The sequence below is a fragment of the Tiliqua scincoides genome, chromosome 6 (genome assembly GCF_035046505.1).
Source record: "Tiliqua scincoides isolate rTilSci1 chromosome 6, rTilSci1.hap2, whole genome shotgun sequence".
In the NCBI taxonomy this organism is placed as follows: domain Eukaryota; kingdom Metazoa; phylum Chordata; class Lepidosauria; order Squamata; family Scincidae; genus Tiliqua; species Tiliqua scincoides.
This window is the reverse complement of record NC_089826.1, coordinates 360,111-383,405: the sequence shown is the minus strand read 5'-3', so window position 1 is coordinate 383,405 and position 23,295 is coordinate 360,111. Positions and strand designations below refer to the sequence as shown.

Below are 23,295 nucleotides of genomic sequence, written 5' to 3'. Positions count from 1 at the left end.
TGGAACAGGCAGTCTTGCTTGTGCCTGGGAGGGCGACTGCACCTGAGGCCTCACTGCTCCCCTGGCTCAAGACGGTCAGCAGTGGCATCCTGCCTTCACCACTTCAGCCCCGGGGCCTCTTCTTGTGTGTCTGCCTGTTTGTGGCTGGTGTGTGCCAAACACCTGCTTGGTTCCCTTGGATTTCTTTCCTGGGCTTCTGGATGGACCAAGGCCTTTTTGCACTGTTAAGGGGTCAGTGAAGTCCTGGCCTCCCGCCTGGCGCTCTGCTCCTGTTGGCCTCCTTAACCCTTCTCAAGGTCTCCGCAGTCTCTTCTTTCTGGGCTGCACCTCCTGCAGGCCCCTGGCAGGCTTTCTAACCTCCTCCCTGGCTGAGGTGCCTTAGTCAGTCCTTTCTTCCACTGCCTCCTGTTGTGTCCCAGTATTCCTTCACCCTCCCTCTATTGTGCTTCCTGGAGGACAGGAACTTGGTTCCGCCTCTGCTCTAGCCCTGAAGCCCTCACCTTGCGCCTCCAGGGCCGTGTCATGAATGACACTTGGCCCTCCTTTTGGGCCATATATCTGCTGTAGAATTATCTGGACGGCCCCTGGCATGCTGCTGAACCCTCTTAACTGCCACCCTCCTGTACCCGAAGCAGCACAGACACGTACGTGTGGCCAGCTGCCTGAGTGAGGCGGTGCTATGAGGAGTTACTTGAGCATCTCTTCTCCCTGGAGCGCAGCCTGCTGTGAGCCCCAACTGGCTTCCGGTTGTCTTGCCTCTGACAGATGCTCTGCTGGAGGTTGTCCTAAGCAGACAGAACTTGGCTAAAAGAAACACACCCGGTTGTCCTTTTAGGGAGCTGTTTGCACCCCAGCTGGCCATGAATCGACTGCCCCCGACAGTGGAAGGGAGTGGGAAACTACCCGGCCTGGCGGCTGCTGCCCTGGCTGTGACCACCCCCTCCCCTTGCACAGGCTGCCCTTTTTCCAGCCCCAATTTCATGGGGCTCTGCTTCAGGTATCCACAGACTTCCTTTCCCAGGGCAGGAATGTCAGGCAGCTGGGGGAACACAAGCTTCCTGGGGCTCTTTGATGCCTGGGTTTTGCTTCCCCTGGGAGCAGGATTCCTGGCATTCTTTGGGGAGACTTGGGCCAGCAGGTGGGGAGGGGCTCCATCCTAGGCACCCTGGGGCAGGGCCAATTAGTTCCAGGAGGCTGGGGGAGTGGCAAGAACACTTCCTGCTGTGGGAGGGGAGCCCATTGAGAAGACCGACCCGGTGCCTGTTGCCCTAGGGGCAGGTTTAGCAGACCAAGTGTCTCTCCTCCCCAGGCGCTGCCCTCTTGCTTTGGTTCTCCCTGGCAGCCAATGGCTCAGTCATGGGAGGCTGACTTAGGGGCACCACCTACCCCCAGAACAGGCAGAACATCTCCCGGCACGGGTGCGAGCAAGTACCCCTGGTGCTGAGAAGGACTGGGCTGCCCCTTGTGCCAATTGCGACTTGGCTTCCTTCCAACAGAGAAGGGTGTGCTCAGCCTGGCAGAGTTCCAAGCCCGCTGTAGGCAGCCGTGTGAAAGACACGGGGGGGGGCACCTTCTGGGCTCTGCAAGGGCAGTGGGCGTTACACCCCTTCTGCCTGAAGAACCTGGTGGCTATTTGCCAGCTAGCCCTGAAACACTCAGCTAGTGCATGTTTCTGTGCTGCCCTTCAGGTGGAACCAGCAGAGCAGGAAGCTGAGCTGTCAGTCCAGCACCATTCTAATCATGGGCCCTACTACAAGTAAAGCAGTGTGTAAAGTCGTGCACGTTGGGGCAAAAACCCAAACTTTACAGATAGATGAGTGGGTTCTAAGCTGCCTGTGACAGACCAGCTCTTGGGGTGCTGGTGGACAGCTCAGTGAGAGTGTGGACCCCATGTGCGGGGGCGGTGAAGAAGGCCAGTCCCATGCTTGGGCTTATTAGAAAAGAGATTGAAAATAAAACAGCTAATATTATGATGCCAGTGTACAAATTGATGATAAGGCCACCATGGCCAATATCTTATTGGCCAAGACCAATAAGAACATAATTCTTAAGACCTGTGCTGCCATCCTGGAGCTGTGGGCAGCAGGGAAAGAGCCAGGTTTCCCTGGGAGGACAGCATCACCCTCCCTTTCCAGCCTGGAATGAACCAGGGGCTCTGTCCTGGGCAAGAATTGATTGAGGTGTTGTCATCAGGAGCCCAGTTAGGACTGGAGTCTTCGAGGTGGAAGGAAGGGGTCTTGGAGGGCACCTAGTCCAGCCTTCTTGGTGCCTGTGCCTGTTCCATCCCCGTCCTATGGCAATTCACCCCCACCCCCACCCCTGCTTGAAAACCTCCAGTGAGGGAGAGCCCATATCTGTATGAGGCAGGCTGCTCCAAAGCTGGAGAGCTCTCGCAGTGAGGATGTTCCTCTTGATGTTCTGCTGAAATGTCACTTGTCCAATCCAGGGGGTCCAGTCCTGTCATGGAGCTGGATCTCACCCTCAGAAAATTCTCCAGGGTGCATATACCAAGCTCTTTCTACGGATCTAGCTTTGTTTCCAGACATCTCTGCTGCCTTCCTCTCAAACTGCTCCAGCTTAGCAATGCCCCAATACCCCTAAAACTTGGTGCCCAGAACAAGTGGGTTCCTGCCAGGAAAGGCCTGGCTGGGGCAGGGCAGGGCCTGGTGTGGTTCCCATCAACTGTCTGTCTGGAGGCACCTTTCACTGTTGGGTCACACAGCTTGAGGCCACTGCTGCTGCCCCATCCTGTAGTTGTGCAGGACTTTCCTTCTGCTACTCTCCTGAGCTTCCTCTTGGTGGGGCAGTTTTGAATCCTCACCCTCCTCAGCTGGGTGTTGCCTGCGCATGTGATAAGTGTTCCCTCTAGTCCTTGTGCAGGTCACTTTTAAACCTGCTGAGCAGGTCAGGCCTGAGACAGCCTCGCACCCTCCCTTCACCAGGAGACCTTGGAAGTGCTTTTGAACTGGTGGGTGCAGTGAACATGACTCTCTGATTTGTTGGTGCTGAAGTCCTCTCTTGCCCTTTCTTAGGCTGGCAGCAGTGGTCTGGGTATTCAGAAGAAAAGGCCTTTTAGGGGTCAGGCTCTCTGTGGGAGTAGCTTAGGGCTGCATGGGGGGGGGAGTGACCCAGAGCTGAGGCTGACTGGAGCAGCTGTTGCAGGTGGCCAGCTGGTGGACTCCTTTTGAGCAAGCGGTGGATGGGAGCGTGGTCTGCTGCTACAGCTGCAGTTGCTTTAAACTGGGCAGTTAAGGAGGACTTGGGGTTCCACCCTTTTAAAGGAGGCCAGGCAGTGGAGGTGTGGCAGCAGGCATGGAGGTGGGCATGCATGTGCCAGGGCGAGAGACAAGAATGTGGGGCCAGTTGGAGTGCTGGGTGGGTTTGGGGGCAATTCATTAGGAAAGGTCAAAGGGGGTCAGCACACTGAAGTCAGGAGGCCTGGCATGGCGACCTGTAGCAAGAGGAGGCAGGTGCCAGAGCAGCAGCCTGACTGCAGGGTAGCAGAATCTCCTTCGCAGAGGGGGCTGCCCAGAGCCTGCTTGCCTGCAGCTGGCAGTGGGTGACCCACTGAGCGCTTCTGGTGCCTGGGAGAATCCAAGCTGCGGAAAGTGCAGGAGCGGGCCCGGGGCCCACTAGTCCAGCTCCCTGGATCTCTCAGCGGCCCACAAGAGACCTGCCCTCCCTTGCGCCCGGCACTGGCGGGCATTCGGCCAGCTGGAGGCGCTGCGTGGCGGCGAGGAGGATCGGCCTCTTGGCCTTCGGGCTGCGCGTCCCCGGCCAGTAGGGGGCCGCAGCGTCATTTCTCGGGTCTCACGGCTGGGCCGCGGCGCTCGTCCCTCCGCGGGGTAGGCCGGCCCGTTCGTTTCCGTCCCCGGTGCGCCAGAGCTGGAGCGCCGCCCTTCGCCCGAGGAGCTTCCGCCGGGGCTGCTCGGATAGGCGGCTGTGGGCAAGCGAGAGGAGGCTCGGAGCCCTCCCTCCGCGGGAGCGGGGCGGCAGGGGTCGCCCGAAGCCCACGCGCTGCGCTGCCGTGGGGAGCGAGCCCTTCCGCCTGCAGGGGGCGGCGGGTCTCGGCGAAGGCTCCTCTCTGGCCGCGTCCGCGGGGGGAGTCATCAATCACCGCTCCGAGGAGGCGCGGCGGGCGGGCGGACGAGCTGCTCAGCCGGAAAATTGGACAAGCGCGGGATCCGAAAGGCGGGGCCACGCGCTCCCCGGCTGGGGAAGCGGCGGGCCCGCGGCAGCCCTTCTGCCTGTGCCGCCCTCCCGCTCCCAGGGAGCGGAGCGGCTCCTCTTCCCCGCTCTTGGAGCCCAAAGGTCCGCGGGCGGGCCCTTGGTGGGGGCCGCGGTGCCAGCCGGCCTGTCGGGGCCGAGCGCGGGGCTGGCCACGAGCAGGGGGGCGGGGGGGGCTGCGACGGGCGGCGCTGCAGGTGGAGGGCCCGGAGGGGCGGGCGGGCGGGGCTGGGGGGCTTCTCGCTGTCCGGCGCTGCCCGCACCGAAGCCTCTCCAGTTCCGTGCTGTGCCGCCCGCAGCAGCGAGCGGGGAGTCGGCCATGCCCCCCTCGGACCACACGGACGAGCCCCCGCGCGGGAGAGCTGGCGGGCAGGAGCAGCGACGGAGGAGAGGAAGCGCCCCCCCGCCCCCGCGCAGCACGGATGCGGGGCTGGCAGGGCCCGCGCCTCGCTGGCCTCGCATGGAGGGGAGCTGCGGAGAAGAGCCGCCTGCGGAGGGCCTCTCCGCCTCTGCCCCAGGCGGTGCTCACCTCCTCCTTCCAGGCAGACCCCGCGGCTTCGCACACATCACCGCGGACAAGGCGCCAACTGGGGTAGCCAGACCCGGCTGGCACAGCAGCACTGCTGGGAGGAGACGGGTGGCAGCCCACGTGTGCTTCCGGTTCAGAGGCGCCTCTGTTCTTGAGACTGTGCAATAAAATGCTTGACCTGCTCACACTTGCTTAGCAGACAGGAAGGACTGTTGGGGGAATCTTAAAAAGCGGTTTCCTCTTGGGGGGAGCAGAGTAGCTTCAGCAGCAGACCCCCCCCCTTGCTGGGTAGCAACCCAGGGAAGCTCCCACACCTGGCTGACTGCTAATCAAGGAAGACAAACGACAATGGCTGGTTGAAGTTGCAAAAGAGAGTCATTTACTCACGGTTCCTTAGAAGCATGTTTACAGCATCTGATTATGATCAGAGGTTCACTAAACTTGAGACAGTAAGGCCCTAAAGCTGCCTCGCCCTGTGTGTGCCATGTGGTCGAGATGGCTGCACCAGCAGCGCCCTGCTGGGTGCCACCTTGTCAGGTCAGTGCACAGAGCAGAAGGGAAGGTTATAGGGTCTGGGCCACACCCCCCACATAGGTCAACAAAAGGGGACAGGTAGAGTCAGGTCACTGGGCCATGGCTTAACCCTTTCAGGACAGTATCCTGCCACCTCTGGATAGCAGAAGGAGTTGCTCCAAACTCCAACAAGAACTCTGCGGGAGTGCCTCAGCCTGCACTTTGTCGCTTAAAATGGCCACTGTGCCACAGGAGTGAAGGATTGCTAATGGCCAATCTTTTAAAAAGGAGGGAGGAGGGAGAAGCCCAATGCCGATTCCAGGCAAGATAGTAGAAAGATTAACCAAAGATAAAATCTGGAAACAGATAGAAGAACAAACCTTGCTGAGACCATCAGACTGGCTTCTGATCAGTCTTGCCTCACAAATCTCTGAATTCCTTGAAAAGTTGAACAGGCATGTGGTCCTCTGTGACCCCTCAGTGAGCCCTCTGATACTATATATCTGGACTTGCAGAAGGCGTTCAACACGGTCTCTCACCAAAGGCTGCTGAGGAAGCTCCACAGTCAGGGAATTAGAGGGCAGGTCCTCTCATGGACTGGGAACCGGTTGAGTACCAGCAAACAGAGAGTGGATGTCAATCTGCAGGTGAGATGTCACACCTGGAAATGACTCATTTTCAGGTTTGACTTGGGGTGCATCATTTTTAACTTTCCCCCCAGGGCTTTAGGGAGCTAGCTATGCTACAGGGGTGGGGAAGTTCAGAAGGGATTGTGAAGAGCTCCAGAAGGACCTCTCCAAACTGGGAGAATGGGCAGCAAAATGGCAGATGTGCTTCAATGGAAGTATGTGTAAAGTGATGCACTTTGGGGCAGGAAATTGAAATTTCACATATACACTGATGGGTTCTGAGCTGTCTGAGATGGAACAGGAGAGGGATCTTGGGGTGGTGGTGGACAGCTGGATGAAAGTGTCGACCCAATGTGTGGCAGCAGTGCAAAAGGCGAATTCTATGCTTGGGATCATTAAAAAAGGTATTGAGAATAAAACAGCCTATATTATACTGTCATTGTACAAATTGATGGTAAGGCCACACCTGGAGTATTGCATCCAGTTCTGGTTGCCACATCTCAAAAAGGATATAGTGGGACTAGAAAAGGTGCAGCAGAGAGGGACAAAAATGATTACTGGGCAGGGCTCCTTTTGAAGAAAGGCTGCAGAGTTTGGGGCTCTTCAGTCTGGAAAAAAATGTGCCTGAGGGAGGACATGATTGAGACTTACAAAATTATGCAGGGGTTGGGTAGAGTGGATAGGGGGATGTTCTTTTCCCTCTCACATAACACCAGAACAAGGGTGATCCATAAAAATGGACTGGTGAGAGCAGACAAAAGGAAATATTTCTTCACCCAGTGTGTGATTGATCTGTGGAACTCCTTGCTACAGGGTGCAGTGATGTCACGTGGCCTAGCTGTCTTAAGGGGTCAGAGAGGTTTGTCGAGAAAATGTCTATCATAAGTTGCAAGCCGTGGTGGGTATGTGCAGCCTCTTGGTTTAAAGTAGGCTGCCTCCAAATACCAGGTGCAAGGCAGTGATAGCAGGATGCAAGTATCTTGTTGTCTTATCTTCCCTGAGGCATCTGATGGGCCACTGTGAGACCACAGGACTCTGGATGGTCCTGGGCCTGATCCAGAGAGGCTCTTATGCTCCCAGTGCTCAGAGTCTGCAGTGCCCTCACTCTTTGGCCCCTTGGGCTCCAGTGGTGGGAGTAGCCCCTTGTTGCTCATGAGCCCTGGATCCTCTGGTGCCATGCTCTCTGTATAAGGCAGACAGCTGCAGGGCAGGGAGGGCAACATACTGACAGCTGGGCTGGGGCTGCTGTGCAGCAAATGCCAGCAATGATGCGAAGGGCACTAGGGGTGTGGGTGTGGCTGAGTAGGTGGGCTGCTGCAATAGGGGCCCCTGTGGTGCCATCTTTTGCAGTTCCACGTGATACAGCCTCCCAGCCAGCCAGGCCTGCTTTGTGGGATTAGGAATGATAGATGTTCCCTGCAGTGCCTGCTTCTTCCTGGGGTTGAGTGCTTAGAAAGCAGGTTTGATGCTTGCCCAGTGTGGGGTCTAGACCTGCCTCCCACTTTTAGTCTTCCCTATATAGGTGTTTCTGGTCAGTTGTGCAAAAGGTGACTGCCTTGCTGGTGAGGGCAAAGTCCCTTGCTTGGTCCTGAGCCTGTCCTGCCTGGCTCCCAGCCTGCATCTCTCTGCAAGGTGAGAGATGCCCAAGTGCTCTTACCCCAGTCCCTCCCTGGCTAAATGGTTCTTCTAGTGACTGGACTCTCCCACAGAGACTCACAGTCTCATCTGTTTCTGTCACACGCTTTCCTCTTCCATATCTTGCTCTGCTATTGACAAGGGCAGTCATTTGGGCATCTCCTCATGGTTGGCAGTGGTGACATCCGAGTGGCTGCCAGAGAGGGAGGCTCCTTCCAGCAGTGGCTACTCATCAGACCAGCCCCTGCTCCCACCCCCCTGCACTGGTCACTTTGGGAGCCCTTCTCTGAGGCTGGGAAGGTGCAGTGACTGGTTCTCTGCACCCAGGGCCAACATCACTGATATCAGGCTGCTGCTGCATGACTGGTGGGTGGTGTCAGGGTTTCCATGATGCTGGCAGCATGACTGGGCTTGGCGGCCAGCCACAGTGTGGAGCTGCCTGGGCTCTTATTTCCCCCTCCCCCTTTGTGTGGGATGGGCTTAGAATATGACAGGCACTGTGCTGAGGTAGCAGTGACAATTGCAGCATAGGATGGCAGTGGTTTATCCTCTTTTTCCTAGCCCATGGTTTGCACAGGGCAGCTAACAGAAGGAGAGATACAACTTGCCCCAATGCTCAAACAACACATCAGTCTGCATTAGTCTAAAAGCCATGAATGTGTCATATGACTTGGAAGCCCCATTCAGTTCTCCTTCCCAGTTCACCCCAACACAAGGAAAATTGGCTTACCTGAACCAGTGTCCAGAGGCCTCTTCAGATGGTAGAGTCCAGACAAGAGAGTGCAAGAGAGACAGATAAAGGGAAACGTTTCTTCGCCCAGCATGTAATTAATCTGTGGAACTCCTTGATACAGGCTGTGATGATGACACCTGGCCTAGATGTCTTTAAAAGGAGATTGGAGAGATTTATAGAAGAAAAGTCCATCACAGGTTCTAAGCCATGATGACTCTATGCAATCTTTGGGTTTTAGAAGTAGCATACGTGCAAGGCCACCTGCAGGACCCTGGGGGGCAGCCTGCTCTCCAGTCATCAGAGACCATCCGCCTGCCCCTCTCAGGAGGTGTGGTGCCATTATTCCTTCCTGCCCTTTCTGCACACACTCTTCTTCTCTCCAGAAGTCAGAGCAGAAGGCTGTCCTGTGCCAAGGCGCCTTGCCTGGCAGGCCACTCCCACCAGCTCCAGGGTTTCCTGGCTGTCCCCAAGTGTTAGAGGCTCTGATCCCAATCAGAAGATGCCTGTGCTGTGATCCGCTAGGAACTGCCAGCATCTCTCTGGAAACCTGGACCAGCCTCCACTGCTCTGTGTGCTGGGAGACACCTGAGACCCTTGGAGGGAGTCCTTTCGCTGAATTGCTCTGCTGCTTCCCCCTCTTCCAACAATGGCAAAGTGGTGCAGGGATCTTGTAGTCTACGTGCTCCCTGAGGCATCTGCTGGGCCCCTGTGAGATACAGGACCAGCCCTGGGCTTGACCCTGCAGGACCCCTTCTGATGCTATTAAGTTCGCTTTGTCAAAAAAGCTGGTCCAGGGTTATGTCTTAAAGGTGGTGGTGGGGGGGGAGAAGTGGGGGGTTTTGGTTTTATGTTTGACTGAAGCAAGGAATTTTGGAGGCTGGGCCATGACTGAAGACATGGTTGAGGGAGGCAAGCAAGCAGTGAAAGTGCGTGTATTTGATAGTTCTGGGGCCAGGACAGGGCCCTGCTGTCCTCAGGGTCAGCAACCTTATACTCATCAAGGATCTCACAGGTAGAACTGAAAACCCAGGAGTGAGGTGGGGCTTCTATGGGACAAGACCTTTAGGGGCTTAAAGTTGAAAATTATCACCCTATGCTGCAATATCCTGGTAGCCACTGGAGTTTACTACCAGGACGTTCTAAGACATTCAGAACCTGGATCTTGCAATGCCAAGGTTCTGAAGGGCAAAGGTGCTGCACGTGGGGCTGTCACTGAAGGCATTTCAGAAATTACAACTGGTGCAAGATGCCCTGGTTGGCAGAGCGAGACAGGTGGGGCTGTGCTCTCCCTGCCCTGGTTGTCAGGTGCTGGTTCTGAACTTCAGAACTGGCAGCAACGGCCTCTCCTCAGAAGTATCCACTTGCCACTTCCAGTCACGGTTGTGGAGCCAGGCCTGTCACGACAAGCCATGACATCTCTGGCGGGCGGGAAAAGTGCTGCCTGAAGCTCTGGGGAGCAGCTGCCAGGCAGTGCTGACAATCCCGACCATCTGAGGTGGACCAAAGGCCTGACTCCACACGTGGCAACTCCTTTTGCTGCACACGGACACTCCTCCTGGCGCCATCTGTGCATGTGGTGCTGCACCAAGTGAGGCGGGCAGAAGGTGACTGAGGCAGGCACAGGTGACAAAGGGTGAAGAGTGCAAGCAGCTTGAGGCCTCCACATTTGTTCTTCTGGCAAGTGGCACTGCTCTGGGAGAAAAGTCAGCCAGCCACTGGTGCGCAACACATGGACCCCCACGGGGAGCTGCAAAGAGTGTCTGGGGGTGGATGTTGGCTCTGCACCTGGGTGAGCTTGAGGCTTTGGAGCTGCTCCTGGTGCTTACAATTTCCAGTGGTAATTTCCTGGTGCTCCAGCCTGGAGGTGTGCTGCAAGCCAGGAGCCAAGTTGGAGCCCCAGGCTGGGGGGGGGGGGTGACTCCTGGGCTCACAGGTGGAGCAGAGCATCACCTCTCATCTGCCCTCTTGTCTGCTGTCCTGGGCTGCTGGATTCCCGGCCATGGAAGGTGTGTGTGGGGCTTGCATTCTAGTTGGAGGTGGGGTAGGCCCAGGGGTTGTGGGGGGGGGGGATCTCTGTCTCCTCGCCAGTGTCTGCCCTGCATATTTTTTTTGGGGGGGATGGGCTCTCTCTCTCCCCCCCCCCTCCCCAGAGAGAGAGAGTCTCATAACTGTCAAATTAAAAGCTGCTCCCCGCAGGGAGACTCAAAGGCACTTTCAGGCATTAATTTCATTTCTGCTGCTGTCTTTGCTGTTGCGCTGCGGAGCTGGAACAAAGGCAGAGCTCGAAGAGCGAATTGGATGCGCTCCCTCCCCCTCCCCCTCCCCCCACCTGAGGTCGGCCTCCCAGCAGCTCTTCGCCAGCCTTGCTGCTCGGCCCCCTCGTCTTGCTGATCCTCCGGTGGGTGTCCCCGGATCACCCCCTGCCAAGCCCTCCTTCGGGCCTGCTCCACAACTTGGTCCCTCGCCCCAGCCCTCCCTGCTGGCGGGCGCCTCGTGGTCGCCGGAGGCCTCCGTACGCTCCGTCTCTCGATGCCGAGCACACGGGGGGAGGGGGCTGGACAGGGCCCGACCGAGCGAGGCCAGCCCGATGCCGCAGTTCGGCGCCGCAGTCCGGAGGGTCTTCTCTCCCACTCCGGCGACAGACACAGGCGGGGGGCTGCAGACCCAGGCCTGCGACCGGGCTGCAGCCTTGCCATGCCGACTGGGGGGGGCCGGGCGGAGAGGCCTGCGCGCTTCCTGCGCGGTGCAGAGAAGTCCGGCGCAGCCCCGCGCAGGCGGCCGAGGAGAACCGTGAGGACGGGGCGAAGCGCTGCGGGGCGGGGGTCCACGGAGGGAGCCGCCCTGCTCCCAGCGCGGGGGCTCTGCTCGGCACACCTGCCCAGGGCTGCCTGCCGGGAGGCGCCCTCGAGGCTGGCTTGCTGGCCGCGTGGAGGAGGCCCGAGTAGCCCCTCGTCGGCCCACGGCTGCCAGGCCGCTCGACCTTGTCTCGCCCGAGGCCGTCGAGGCGCCCCGGAGCTCCAGCCGCCGAGGGAGAGAAGGCTCCCACTGGGCGTCCAGGGCCGCGCCGGAGCCCCCGAACCTGCGCTCCGCCTCGGCGCGTGCGGAGTCAGGGGGAGAGCCTAAGGAGCCTTGGCGGCCGGCGCGAGCCCGTCCTGCGCCGTGGAGGCAGGAAAGGGGCTCCGGGAGCGCCCGCCTGCCTGGGGTCAGACCTGGAAGTCGGCCCGCTGCAGCGGGGCTCAGGCTCCCTCCAGCGCGCCCCCCCCCCCCCGCAGGGAAGCCCCAGCCGGCCAGGGACGCGGAGGGCGGCGAGGCCGGACCAGGAATGTCGCCGAAAAGCGGCCTGCGGGGCGGGACCGCGGGAGGCCAGTCAGCTGCTGACTCCAGCCCTGCGGCGCCGGACGGGAGCGGCGCCCGGAGGGACCCGCGTCTTGGCGCCCCCCCCCCCGCCTCTCTCCACACCCGGGCTCTCCGCTGCCGGCGGGGCTGCCCCGCGGGCCTTCACCCTCCGCCCCCACGTGGTGCGGCCAAGCACGTCCGGCTCCTCAAAGTCGACGGCAGCGTGGGTGAGCGGGGAGCCTGGGCTGCGGCCCCCTCGCCCTCCCCTCCCCTCGCCTCGCCTCGCCGCCGGCCGGCCGGAACGAATCGGCAGATCTTGAAGTGCTCCCGTTGCGAATGCCGGGCAGGGCCGGGCCGGGCCGGGCGGGGATGCCGCAGGGACTCCCCAGCTAATCAAGGGCTCCGCGCACCTCCCCCGCGCGCCGGGCGGAGACCCCGATCAATCACCCGCGGCAGGACGAAGCCACAAACCAGATGGCGACGCCGCTCCAGCAGCCTAATTGAATCGTACGGGGCGCAGACACGGCGTGGAGGAGAGGCGGGGCGGGGCGGCGGGCCCCGAGACCTCGCTCCCCTCCTCGCAGCCGGCTGCTGCTGCTGCTCTGGGCACGGCCTGGGACAGGCCCCCCCGCACGCCGCTGCGTCGGCGGCGAGCCCCTGGATGTCTGTGGAAGCTCGTGACTGGAGGGCGCGCTCTGCACATGGGCAGGGACACTTCCCTCCCCTTTAGCTCGGAATGCCACCTCCGCGTTTGCGAAGCAGCCCCTCTCTGCCTGCCAGCCGGCGCGAGAGAGCGGCAGCCGCAGGCACGATGCTCTTGTGGTGTGGCTCCCGAGGCACGGGGGGGGGGGCGTATGAGGCACAGGCAGCCGGACCGTAAGAACAGCCCCACTGGATCAGGCCAGAGGCCCAGCTAGTCCAGCTTCCTGTATCTCACAGCCGCCCACCAAATGCCCAGGGAGCACAGCCCGGCCGTGGGCTCGATCGCAGGGCTCTTCCCGTGCATTACCTGCCGAGGCGCACCCCGGCAGCCTGGGTGGCCTTTGTTCGGCGGGCACAGACGTGTGCTGCTTCTCAAACGGTCGCTCCTCTGCGCCCTCCCTCCCGCTGGGAACCTCCAGAGGGCCCCGAAGCCGTGCAGCGCGACCCTCGTGCGGCAAGTCAGGAGCCCCGAATCTTGGTTTCGGGGTCTGGCCTGGAAAGGCGGCTCCAAGGCCCAGCCCGCGGCCCGGGCAAGGAGCCCAGAGCAGGGAGTGACCGTCCATCCCAAAGACCGGGCTCGATGGGGTTTGCGCCATAGGCGACGGGGCCCACACGCCACCCCCTTGCTTGACAGCCCACTCCCCGAAGCTCGGTGGGGCTCCTCCCCCCTCCCTCCCACAAAAGCCGGGCAGGCGCGAGGCTGGTGCGGAATCAGGTGTGTCCTTTTATTCAAAATATACACACACACACACACGCACACACACACGACCGAGAGACGCGGGAACTGGGGGAGCAGCACCCTCCGAGTAACTGGAAAGCGAGCAGGGAGGCCCCTTCTCCTGTGGGCGACCCACTGCGGGCTCTGCGGAGGGGAAGGGGCCACAGTCCCGGGCGACCCGCACCAAGCGCGCACCTCCTGCGCAGTGCCTGCAGTCCCCGGGCTCCCCTTTGGAATGTGCTCGTCTGAAAAGTCGGCACCCGCCGGGCACCGCCCAAAGGCCCACACGGCCCCCTCTGCCCGCAAGAGTTCTGCACCCTCTCCCCGGCCCTCCTCCGATGCGGGAGGGCAGAACCACAGACACGCAGAGACAACAGCCAAGACCACGGGACAAAACCAGGACGGGGGAACCCCGTGAAATTAATGTTTGTTTTTTAAAAAATTGCACCAAACTTCCCCCGCCCAGTGGCCGGAAGGGAAGAAAGAGGCGGCGGCGGTGGGGAGGACGGGGAGGCGGCTGCAGGCAGGAACGGGAGGGCATAGGAGGACCGGGGCATTTGCGGGCTGGAATGGCGGTAGGCCAGAGGGGGGACAGGCCTGGGCTGAATGGAGGTGGGGGTGAAAGACAAGGGGCGGTGGCGAGAAGGGGTCATGCGGGACAGGGAATAATAGTGCGCGGGGGGGGGGATGCGGAGATGCCGAAGGACAGACTGAGGATCGCTTTGCTCCTGGTCTCCGCCGGAAACTTCTCCGGCTCCTCTGGCGAACGCGAGGGAGAAGCCCCTGTGGGTCCGATGCTAAAGCTGGGGGAGCGGCTCTCCTCCCACCGCGCCTGCCTTCAATCTCCCACGTCGATCTCTTCCTCCTCGTCCTCGCCGTCGGAGGCGCCCGGCGAGGAGAGGGGCGAGGCGCGGGGCAGGCTTCCTCCGCGGGCGCGGGCGGCGGGCGACTCGGGCTCCAGCTCCGGCATGCTGGTCAGCTTCTCGAGGGCCGCGGGGGGCAACTTCTTGAGCGACTCCACGTCGGCCTTCATCTCCTCCAGGTCCCGCTTCAGCTTGGCGCGCCGGTTCTGGAACCAGGTGATGACCTGCGCGTTGCTGAGGCCCAGCTGCGCCGCGATGTGGTCCCGGTCGGCGGGCGACAGGTACTTCTGGTAGAGGAAGCGCTTCTCCAGCTCGTAGATCTGGTGGTTGGTGAAGGCCGTGCGCGACTTCCGGCGCTTCTTGGACGGCTGCCGGGGCCCGAAGGCGCCCAGGGGGTCGCGGCCTGCAGGGGAGACGGGGAGAAGAAGCGGTGGTCAGTGGGTCGCAGGGCAGGTCGCAGGCCTGCTCCTGTCTGACCCCCGATGGGTGTCCCAGGCGGAGCCCGCGCGTCACGCCAGCCTTTTCCTGGCCCCCACCGCTTCCAGAGTGCCCCCTCCGATCTGGTGGTGGTGGGGCGCCCTGGACAGTCGTGGTTCCACGATCTGTGCCTGGCGGAGAACCAGGTTCGAATCAGGCGCTGAAACTGATAGTCGTTGGCTGGGGGGGCTTTGAGAGGTGAAGGCTTGAGGAAGAGTTGGGGGCAAAGAAAAGCAGGAGCTGGAGACAAAGCACCGTCTGACCTTTCCCGATCCCACTGAGTAAGGGGGTCGTTGTGTGGGCCTGGGGAGCGACACCTTCGACGCTAAAAATGAAACGTGGGCTCTTTCCGCCACGTTCTGTTTGAGCCACCCGTCCCAGCTGTGATGTGGAGCTGGAGACACACACAGCCCAATCCTATCCACATATACCTGGGAGTAAGCCCCATTGACTGCAATGGGTCTTCCTTCCGAGTAGACACGCATAGGATTGGGCTCACAGTCTGTGATGATGACCCGACGAGCAGCGTCCCTCAGGAACCGTCGTTGGGAACATTTGGTTCAAGGGCTCTTTTGCTCCACAGGCTGCACCGCCGAGGGCGGGGATGGTTTTTCTTCAGAGCGAGATCAGGCCGGCCTGCCCCCTTGATCACCCGGACCCAGAGCAGAAGGAGGGTGGCGAAGGTGCAGCGGAAGCCACACCGCTGTCTGAGCTCGCAAGCAAGAGAGAAATGAAAGTTCGGATCTCGCCGAAGAGTCTGCACTAGAACGAAATAGGAACTTCACAAAGGACCTCATCCCAGCCAGCCTTCCAGCTCCGGTGCAGCCACAATGCAGGCTCGTTTCCGTTCCTTAAGAAGGCCTCGGTGACTGCCCCGCCACCACAGAATGCAGCGCACAGCCCACGGGCACAACTACACTAGCACTTAAAAATTGGCTAGGATTGGGCCCTCAGTCCTCTACACTTGGGGAGAGGAGAGGAAATTGGACGCAGTCAGGCGCTGCCTGGGAAACAAGGAACGACCCCAAGGCTGCCATCCTGTACACGTGGCCCTGTGAGGAAACCTCAATGAACACAGGGAGACTTACTTGTGAGTAGACGTGCATAGGATTGTGCTGCAAGCCCCCTTTTCGGCCCCCTCCTCACCTTCTCCACACTGACTGTGTGGCAGGGGCAGGGTCAGGGTCTCTCTTCAAAGCGGGGCTTTGTTGTAGTCACACCCTTGACCTGCTCCTGAGTCCCAACCAGAAGCGACCGCGTGCCGACTGACCGCTGCCTTCGCTGCTCTTGAGGAAAGATGAGGGACATTTGCAGCATTATGCTATACGTGTTTACTCAGAAGGAAGTCCTATTTGTTTAATGGCACTTACTCGCGAGTAAGTGTAATTAGGATTGCAGCCTTATTCCAGATTAAAGGCAGCTAACAGACTGAATTCGCGTTGATCCGGTTCTGCTTTCAGCCGCAGAACGAACTTGCCTGGAGCCTGCCTGGAGCGGGCTGGCACCGAGGAGGCCCGGATCGGCCCCTTCACTTCTCCAGAGACAAAAGCTTTCCAGACAACTCCAGAAGACTGTCGTGTGAGACAAATACAATGCCAAGATAAGCAGGCGGCTGCGGCCCCCTCCCCACAGACTCTCTGCCCCACTTTCCTCCAGCCCGAAATGCCGGCGGACAGGCTTGTGCAGCCGGCGGCGACCCGGGTCGTGGGGAAGGAGGGAGCTGGGGGGGCTTTGAGGAAAGCAAAACAGATGAGAGGGAAGCGGGAAACGCTCGCCGGCAGCGCAGAGGCACAAAGACACGCGCGGCCGGGGCGGCCCTGCGAACCCCGCGCGGGCGGAGGGGCGCCTTCCCCTCTCCTCTCTGCCCCGCGTTCGTTTCCTTCACGAGGCGCCCGCTGGGCCGCCGAGGTGGTGACGGACCTGAGGGCGGAGGAGGGCCGCAGCCCCGCGGCCTTTGCTGCCCGCAATGGAGGCGCCTGAAAGGGAGCTCGGGGTCTCGCCCGCCTTCCGCCGACTCCATTTTCTTCGCCCTTCGGAGACCGAAAAAGCACTTTCACTTCTAAGGGGCGGAAAATGGGGGCGCCCGGAAAACCGAGGGGATCCCTGGGGGGCTGCATGTGCCGCAGCCGTCTGCGCTCGCCTTTCCGTGGCGTCTTTGATGGCCCCAGTCGCCGTCGCTTCCCTGCGAAGGCCTGTGCCGCGCAGCGCTCTGAGAAGCGCCTGCCACACTCCGGGGGCTCCGCAGCAGAACGTTCGCCCCCCCCCCGGCTGCGACCCAGGAGCGGCGCCTTCGCCCTTGAGTCGGCGGCGCGTCCGGGAGAAGCCACGGCCAGGCTATCTGTGGCGGGGGCTGCGTCCGCCGGGCTTCTGCTTCCGATGCCGCCTCTCGCTGCTGCTGCTCCAGCTCCGGGGCTCGCACTCCCAGGCACCGTTCAATGCGACGCGAGCCACTCCAAGGGCGTCCACACGAACCGGTGTCTACCCTTCGGGGCACAAATGGGGAGGCTGCCAGGCCCAGAGCGGCAGCGGCAAGAGCCGGGAGGAAGAGCACAAGCGAGGCAGCCGCCACACGTCTGCTGGGCCCGCTTCGGCCTGGCGACTCCTCACAGGGAGGGCCGAGATCATACGGCGCACGTTGGGGGGGGGGAGACTCGAAGCGGCAGCCATTTGCCGGCCTCAGCGCCGAGGGTGGGCAGCTGCACGGAGCGGGGCGGGAGAGGTGAGCTCCGCCGCCTTCTCCGCAAGCCCGCGGACCCGACCTGCGCCCGCAGGGCACAAACGAAGCCGCCGCGGCTGGCATCAGGTTGACCTCGCGGGGCTCGGGATCCTCCTGGCGCTGCTGCGGGAGAGGAAAGCGAGTCCTCTCCTCTTGACGGGAAGGAGCCGGAACCGGCGCGGCAGCCAGTCGGCCTGCCAGCCCACCAACCGCCCGGGACTATCGCTCGGTTTCCCCAGGCGCAGGAGAGGCTGGGGCGTGCGAGGAGGAGCGACCAGAGTCCCTGGAGTCCTCCTGCGCTCCGGCGCGGCTCCCCTACCTTGCAAGGTCTCCCACGGCTCCTTCCCCTCCGAGCTCCGCATCGCTCTTTCGGGCGAGCCTCGGGCGCGCCGTTTCTCCCGTCCAGGCAGTCGCCCAGGAGAGGCTGCCCGGCTGGGAGCGCCGCTCCCTGGCTTCCCTGTCCTCGGAAGCGCCTACTCCCTCAGGACAGACCCGACTTCTCAGAGCCGCGGGCAGCAGGAGCCGCCGGGGACCCTCTCCACGTGGAGCGGCTCTAGGTCTGCTGGAAAGAGCAGCACTCGGGGGCAGGTGGCCCAGGCGACGACCGGGCTGCGGGCTGGTGGGTGGCCCCTTCTGAAGCGGACCAGCAGGCCCCCCCCGCCCAAGCAAGCCGCCCCCTCGCCCGCCGCCCGCCCGCGGTCGGTCTCCTACCTTCGGCTGCTTGCAGCACGTTCACCTCCAGGCCCTGGAAGGTCTTGCTGGCCAGCTCCTCCAGGGCGCAGAGCGGAGATGCTGGGGCGGGGACCCCGTTCCGGGGGGAGCCAGCCGCACCGGCGACCTTGTCCAGCAGGCCGGTCGAGGGGGCTTTGCGCCCGGAGGGCTTGCTCAGGATATCCTCGATGCTGAAGGGCGTCAGCGGCTTGTTGCAGTTGGCGGGCGGCGGCAACTGATCCAGGGGGCTGCCTCGCCTCTCCTCGGCGCCCGGCTGCGGCAGCGGGGGAGCCGCCTTCGCCTCAGTAGCCGAGGTCATTGCCGGGGGAAGGGGAGGGGAGGGGAAGGGGAGGGGGAGGCCCCCCAGCCTGCCCCGCGTGCCCGGAGCAGGGACGAGGGCTCAGCACCTCCTCGGGATCATGGCGCTGCTGCGGATCCCACCGCGCTGGGAACTTCTGCGCGCCGCAGCTCCGAGCGCCCCCGTCCAGCTTTCACGCTGGATCCGCACCCGCCCCCCCGCAAGCCGGCCTCGGGGCGCAGAGCAGGGCCGGGATTCCCGCCCCTCCCCCTGCTTGGTTGGCCTGGCCTCACGGGGGCCTCCCGCCCCTCCCGCCCCGCCACGTCTGAGAGCGCGTTCAGACCCGCCGAGCCCACCGGGCGCCCCAGCCTTAAAGGCGCTCAGGCAGGGCCATCAATTGGGCACCCGGGTAGGAGGAGCCAGCGCGGAAGTGCGAGCAAAGTTTCGGCGCCGGCGGGGGGCGGCGGGGGGCGCTTCTCAGGATCCACCCCGCAGCTTTGGCTCCTTCCGGGCCTGGCTGGGCTCCCTCCGCTCCGGCCCCGATTCTGCCTTCGGCCGTGGGAGGCTGAGGGGTTCGGGCGCGGCTTGCTTGGGCAGGCCATAACCTCTCGGCGGCTGTCCGCCGAGGTCTCTCCCGCCCCAGAGGTAGAACTGGCCGTCCGGCTGGCTCCGACTCCCTGTGGCCCAGGACTGCCTGCCTCCTCGACAGGCCTTGCGCCGCTTCGCGGGAACGCCGGCTCCGGTAGGTAGGCGCGCTCTCCAGACCCTTTGCAGGCTGGTCCGCCTTACTCCCGCTCCCCCCCAGCTGAGTTCAGATGCTAGTGCGGGGGGGGGGGCTTGCAACTGTTATCTGTGGGCTGGATGAGGGACTCCTGGAATCCTTGATATTCGGGGCCCCCGTTGCGCCCCCCCCCGCTCGGCCTCCGGTTGTGCGCGAGTGCTGGAGCAGCCTGCCGCTGAGGCGGCCCTTGCTCTGCTCGCTCTGGGCCCGGGAAGCTGACAATCCCCACCTGACCGCGGCGATCTGAGCTTGGTGGTCGGGAGAGGGGCGCTGCTTCGGGCCCCTTCTCACCGTGAGCTACTCTTGGGGCGGGGGTGGCTCTTCCTATAGGCAGGAGAACCGTCTGCTGGGGCGGGGAAGGGTTTCCTCTACCGCGCGGAGCGTGCCCCGGGTTCTGTCCTTGCTTCTGAGGGGATTGTCTCTGCTCTCCTGCAAGCCATGGGATCTCAAACCCCCGCCCCAACTGGAGACCCCTCACCTGGGAGGCCCGGAGAGATCGCCGTTCTTGGCTCTGCCTGCCTGAAAGCCCCGAAGACTTTCCATTTCCTGCTCCTAAGGAAGGAACGAAGGGGGGGGGGGTCCTTTTCCTCCCAGACGGAGCCCCAAAGGTCTCCTTTGAGAAGACATTCACCTCCCGGCCTGCTCGTCCCCTCTTCTGCCCCTGCGCCTGCCCTTCGCCTCTCCCGCAGACGTGGGCAGGGAGCTTTCCAGTCCCCCTTGACCTTGGGGGGTTCACGTGCTTGTGTCCTTCGAGGAACTCCCCGGCCCTTCGTCCTCGCGGGACTTCACCAGCCAGACCCGCGGCAGCCCTCTCTGCACGCCCCCTCTGTTTCGGGACGGTTCCGGGTTTTTGGCCCTGAACCCTGTGCAGAATCGATAGCGGGCTCCACGTGTCCACGGCCAGGCGGAAAGAGGCGGGGACTGGAGGATCGGGCCCTTCCCCAGCTCCTCTCGCCGCCTGCGGCCCAGCTGGGCAGTCCGCAGGCCCCCTCGCAGCCCCAGCCGCTAATGCAAGGCAGACGTGCAACATCCCCGTAAAAGGGGAGCCATAAAAGGCGGCTCTCCCCCCGCGCTGTAAAGAGCTTTTCAAAGCACCCGCGGGCCGCCTTCGCGGCGGGTGGTTGAGGATGGTGGCCCGGCGCCCTCCGAGAAGGCACCCGGTCGTGTCTCCGGGGAAGGGGCCTCCGGGGGCTCCCCACAGCCCCTGGGATCCTGCTCCCCGACGCATCTTGCCCTTCTCCAGAGGGGCCTTCGCCTGCCTGCAGTTTTATGGCCTCCCCAGCTCTAAATGGCCCATAAAAGCGCCGCGTCTGGGAGTGATTAAGGCCCGCAGCGCGGGACTGGGGCAGGTTTTGGGTTTCATGGCCCGGACGGGCCGTAAAAGCCTCATACAAATAACTCCATGATCCCGCACGCTTGTAAACCTCCCTCCCTCCTCCCATCCCAGAGCCAGCTGCCGAGCGAGGGGGCAGCGCTTCCCACCCTTCCTTCCTCTGCCTGCAGAGGCACACCGGCCGCGGGCCTTCCCAACGGGACAGTGCAGGAGCAGAGGAGACCTCCTTCAGCCCCTTCCCCTTTCTCCTCAGGCCCACTACTGCAGACGCCTCCGCACACACGCGTGCCAGAGTGCCCCCCCCCCCAGTAAACGACGGTCCCATTCTAAGCCGTCAGCAGGGACAGCGCTAACCTCCGCCAACAGTCCTGCAAGGTGGGCTCCCGCCTCCGCGCGAGGCCCCCCCTCGTCCCAGGCACTCACTCGCAGGACCGATAAGGGCGGGTGGCACGACCTGGCGAGGAAAGCGCCCAGCAGACGGCGCAAGGGGGGCTGGGGGGGCCCCGCGGAGGGCGCGCGATCCTCCGCTTCACTGGCGTTCTTTTCAGGAGCGACTGGGAGCGAGCGAGAGCGGGGAGGGAAGGGGCGCTGCTTCTGCAGTGGGAACCGAGGAAGCGAGAGAAGGAGCCGGAGAGAATGAGGAGCGCGCACCGCTCGGTCCGAACTGGCCTGGGGGCGCTGAGCGCCGCTTCTTCGCGAGTTAGTAAGGATGACCAGTGGGTCTCCTTGAAGGAGTAAGGAACTCCTCTGGCCTGAGTTAGCTTCACCTGCTGTAGGTTGTTCAGAAACAATCCTGTGCGTTGGGAAAGAAAGAAAGAAAGAAAGAAAGAAAGAAAGAAAGAAAGAAAGAAAGAAAGAAAGAAAGAAAGAAAGAAAGAAAGAAAGAACGAACGAACGAACGGTAAAAAGAGTAAGAGGGAGCGGGGGGGGGGAAGGGAGCCCTTTCCACGCGTGGTACTAAAAGGCTCTCTCTCCCCCCCCTCATTTGGACAAAGAGGCCACAGCGTCGCCCGCTCCGTCCCACTCCGATTCCGCGGCAGGCCTTCAGTCGGTTCGGGCGCACAGCGGCAGGCCCGGGAATCTCCTGCCCGCTGCAGCGCCAGGCTGGGCGTCAGAAAGGAGAAGGGCGCGCGCGTTCACCGGCGGGCTTGCAACGCGCTGGCAACAGACGCGCTGACCCTCCTTCGCTTCTGCTGGTCTTCCGCACGAACGGGCATCAAGAGCAGCGAGAGCCAGAAGCGGGGAAGGGAGACCCCGAAGTCGGCGGCTTGCTGGCGAGATGCAAGCCACTGAAGGCGCGAACTCGACAGCCACCGAAAGCGTCGTTGGGGGCGGCTCTGGCCTTCCGCCTCCAGCTGCTTCCCCGGCACCATCCTGCCCCCAGGCTCTGGAGGCGCACTCCCGTTGAAAGAGTGCTGGAGGTCCTCGCAAGACCGCCGACTCCCCGTTCTCTTTGGGACCCTCTTTCCAAGGGAAGGCGGGAGGGAGGCACCCCGCGCGCCTCCTCCCTGCCCTGTGAGGGCCTTGGACTCCACCAGCCCCAGCCATTGTTCGGAGACGGACGTTTTGGCGGGGGTGGGGCTCACGCGGGTGGGGGGGCGCGGCAGCCCGACAGAGCGAGCCTCTTTTCTTGCCCGCCAGCTTTGGCGTTTGTCCGCCAATTCAGTTCCCTGGAAAGGACGCGGGGGCCCTGTCGGACCCCTGCAGATAACAGGAATCCCGAGGCCCCGCTTCTTGCCAGGAGTGGGAGAAGGGGGAAGGAAGGAGAGTGAGGGCCGGATCGCCCCCAACTTTCCAGCACTGGTGCAACCACAATGCAGGCCCGAGCTAAGGGAACAAATGTTCCCACACCTCGAGGAGGCCTCTGCGACTGTCTCCCCGCCCCAGGATGCAGCGCACCCCCAACGGGCACGGTTGCGCCGCCACTGGAAGATGGGCCAGGATTGGGTCCTGAGTTGGCTGCGGCCTGAATGCTCAGCGGACAGCGCTGCCTCTCTCTCTGTTCTCAGCGCTTCCATCTCCCCGGAGAGCTGGCAGGGAACGCGGCAGGTCGACGAAGCTGCCTCTTACTGAAGCTGCTTGTTTACAATACCCCCCCAGCACTTCAGAGCCCCCTCCTCTTTCTTGCAGGTTTCGGGAGAAGTGCGACGGCCCTGCTGCTCTTCCTCCTTTCAGCCTCACCCACCCCAAATCTGTAGCGGTTCTCCAAGGGGAAGGGGACTCTCATGAACGCGTCCCGATTCTGCCCGAGGCTGCTGTTGCGAGTTTGCTTTGGACTAATTGCGGCATCTCTCCGAGTTGCATCCGCGCCCGCCCGAGGAAGGAGAATCCAGTCACACTCATAAGAACATCAGAACAGCCCCACTGCATCAGGCCAAAGGCCCATCTAGTCCAGCTTCCTGTATCTCACAGCGGCCCACCAAATGCCCCAGGGAGCACACCAGATAACAAGAGACCTGCAAGGCTTCCTGGGAATTGTAGTTAAGAACATCAGAACAGCACCACTGGATCAGGCCAAAGGCCCATCTAGTCCAGCTTCCTGTATCTCACAGCAGCCCACCAAATGCCCCAGGGAGCACACCAGATAACAAGAGACCTGCAAGGCCTCCTGGGAATTGTAGTTAAGAACATAAGAACAGCCCCACTGGATCAGGCCATAGGCCCATCTAGTCCAGCTTCCTGTATCTCACAGCGGCCCACCAAATGCCCCAGGGAGCACACCAGATAACAAGAGACCTCATCCTGGTGCCTCCCTTGCATCTGGCATTCTGACAAAGCCCATTTCTAAAATCAGGAGGTTGCGCATACACATCATGGCGGAGTCCCAACCCCACTATCTCCCCTAGGAAAACTGGAGGCCCAGATCCTCTCCTGGACAACGTTGAGGGGCCCCATCAGTTGTGTTGGAATTGGTGCAACTCCGTATGCTCTCAAGGGGTGGCAGGAGACTGTCCTAAAAAGGGTTAAGCCATAGCCCAGTGTCCTTTGCAATCTACCTGTCCACTTCTAATGACCTATGTGGGAGGGGCGTGACCCAGACCCTATATAACTCCTGGGCACAGTCTCCTCCTCCCTTTTACCTCTTCCTCACCAC

At 62.0% G+C, this 23,295-nt stretch overlaps 2 protein-coding genes across 2 annotated transcripts; both read right to left on the bottom strand.

The window, feature by feature from the left end:
* Positions 1 to 3,796: 3,796 nt before the first annotated feature.
* LOC136655617 (collagen alpha-1(I) chain-like) lies at positions 3,797 to 12,900 on the bottom strand. The gene is made up of 5 exons (XM_066632200.1): positions 12,612 to 12,900; positions 12,013 to 12,297; positions 11,726 to 11,917; positions 10,596 to 11,418; positions 3,797 to 4,850 (listed from the first exon to the last, which is right to left on the bottom strand). Exons 1-5 carry the CDS (start codon positions 12,898 to 12,900, stop codon positions 3,797 to 3,799), a joined length of 2,643 nt encoding a protein of 880 aa, XP_066488297.1.
* A 188-nt stretch (positions 12,901 to 13,088) lies between these two features.
* Positions 13,089 to 18,108, bottom strand: LBX2 (ladybird homeobox 2). Its single transcript, XM_066632608.1, has 2 exons — positions 17,790 to 18,108; positions 13,089 to 14,288 (listed from the first exon to the last, which is right to left on the bottom strand). Exons 1-2 carry the CDS (start codon positions 18,106 to 18,108, stop codon positions 13,861 to 13,863), a joined length of 747 nt encoding a protein of 248 aa, XP_066488705.1. The 3' UTR covers positions 13,089 to 13,860.
* Between the last annotated feature and the right edge of the window lie 5,187 nt (positions 18,109 to 23,295).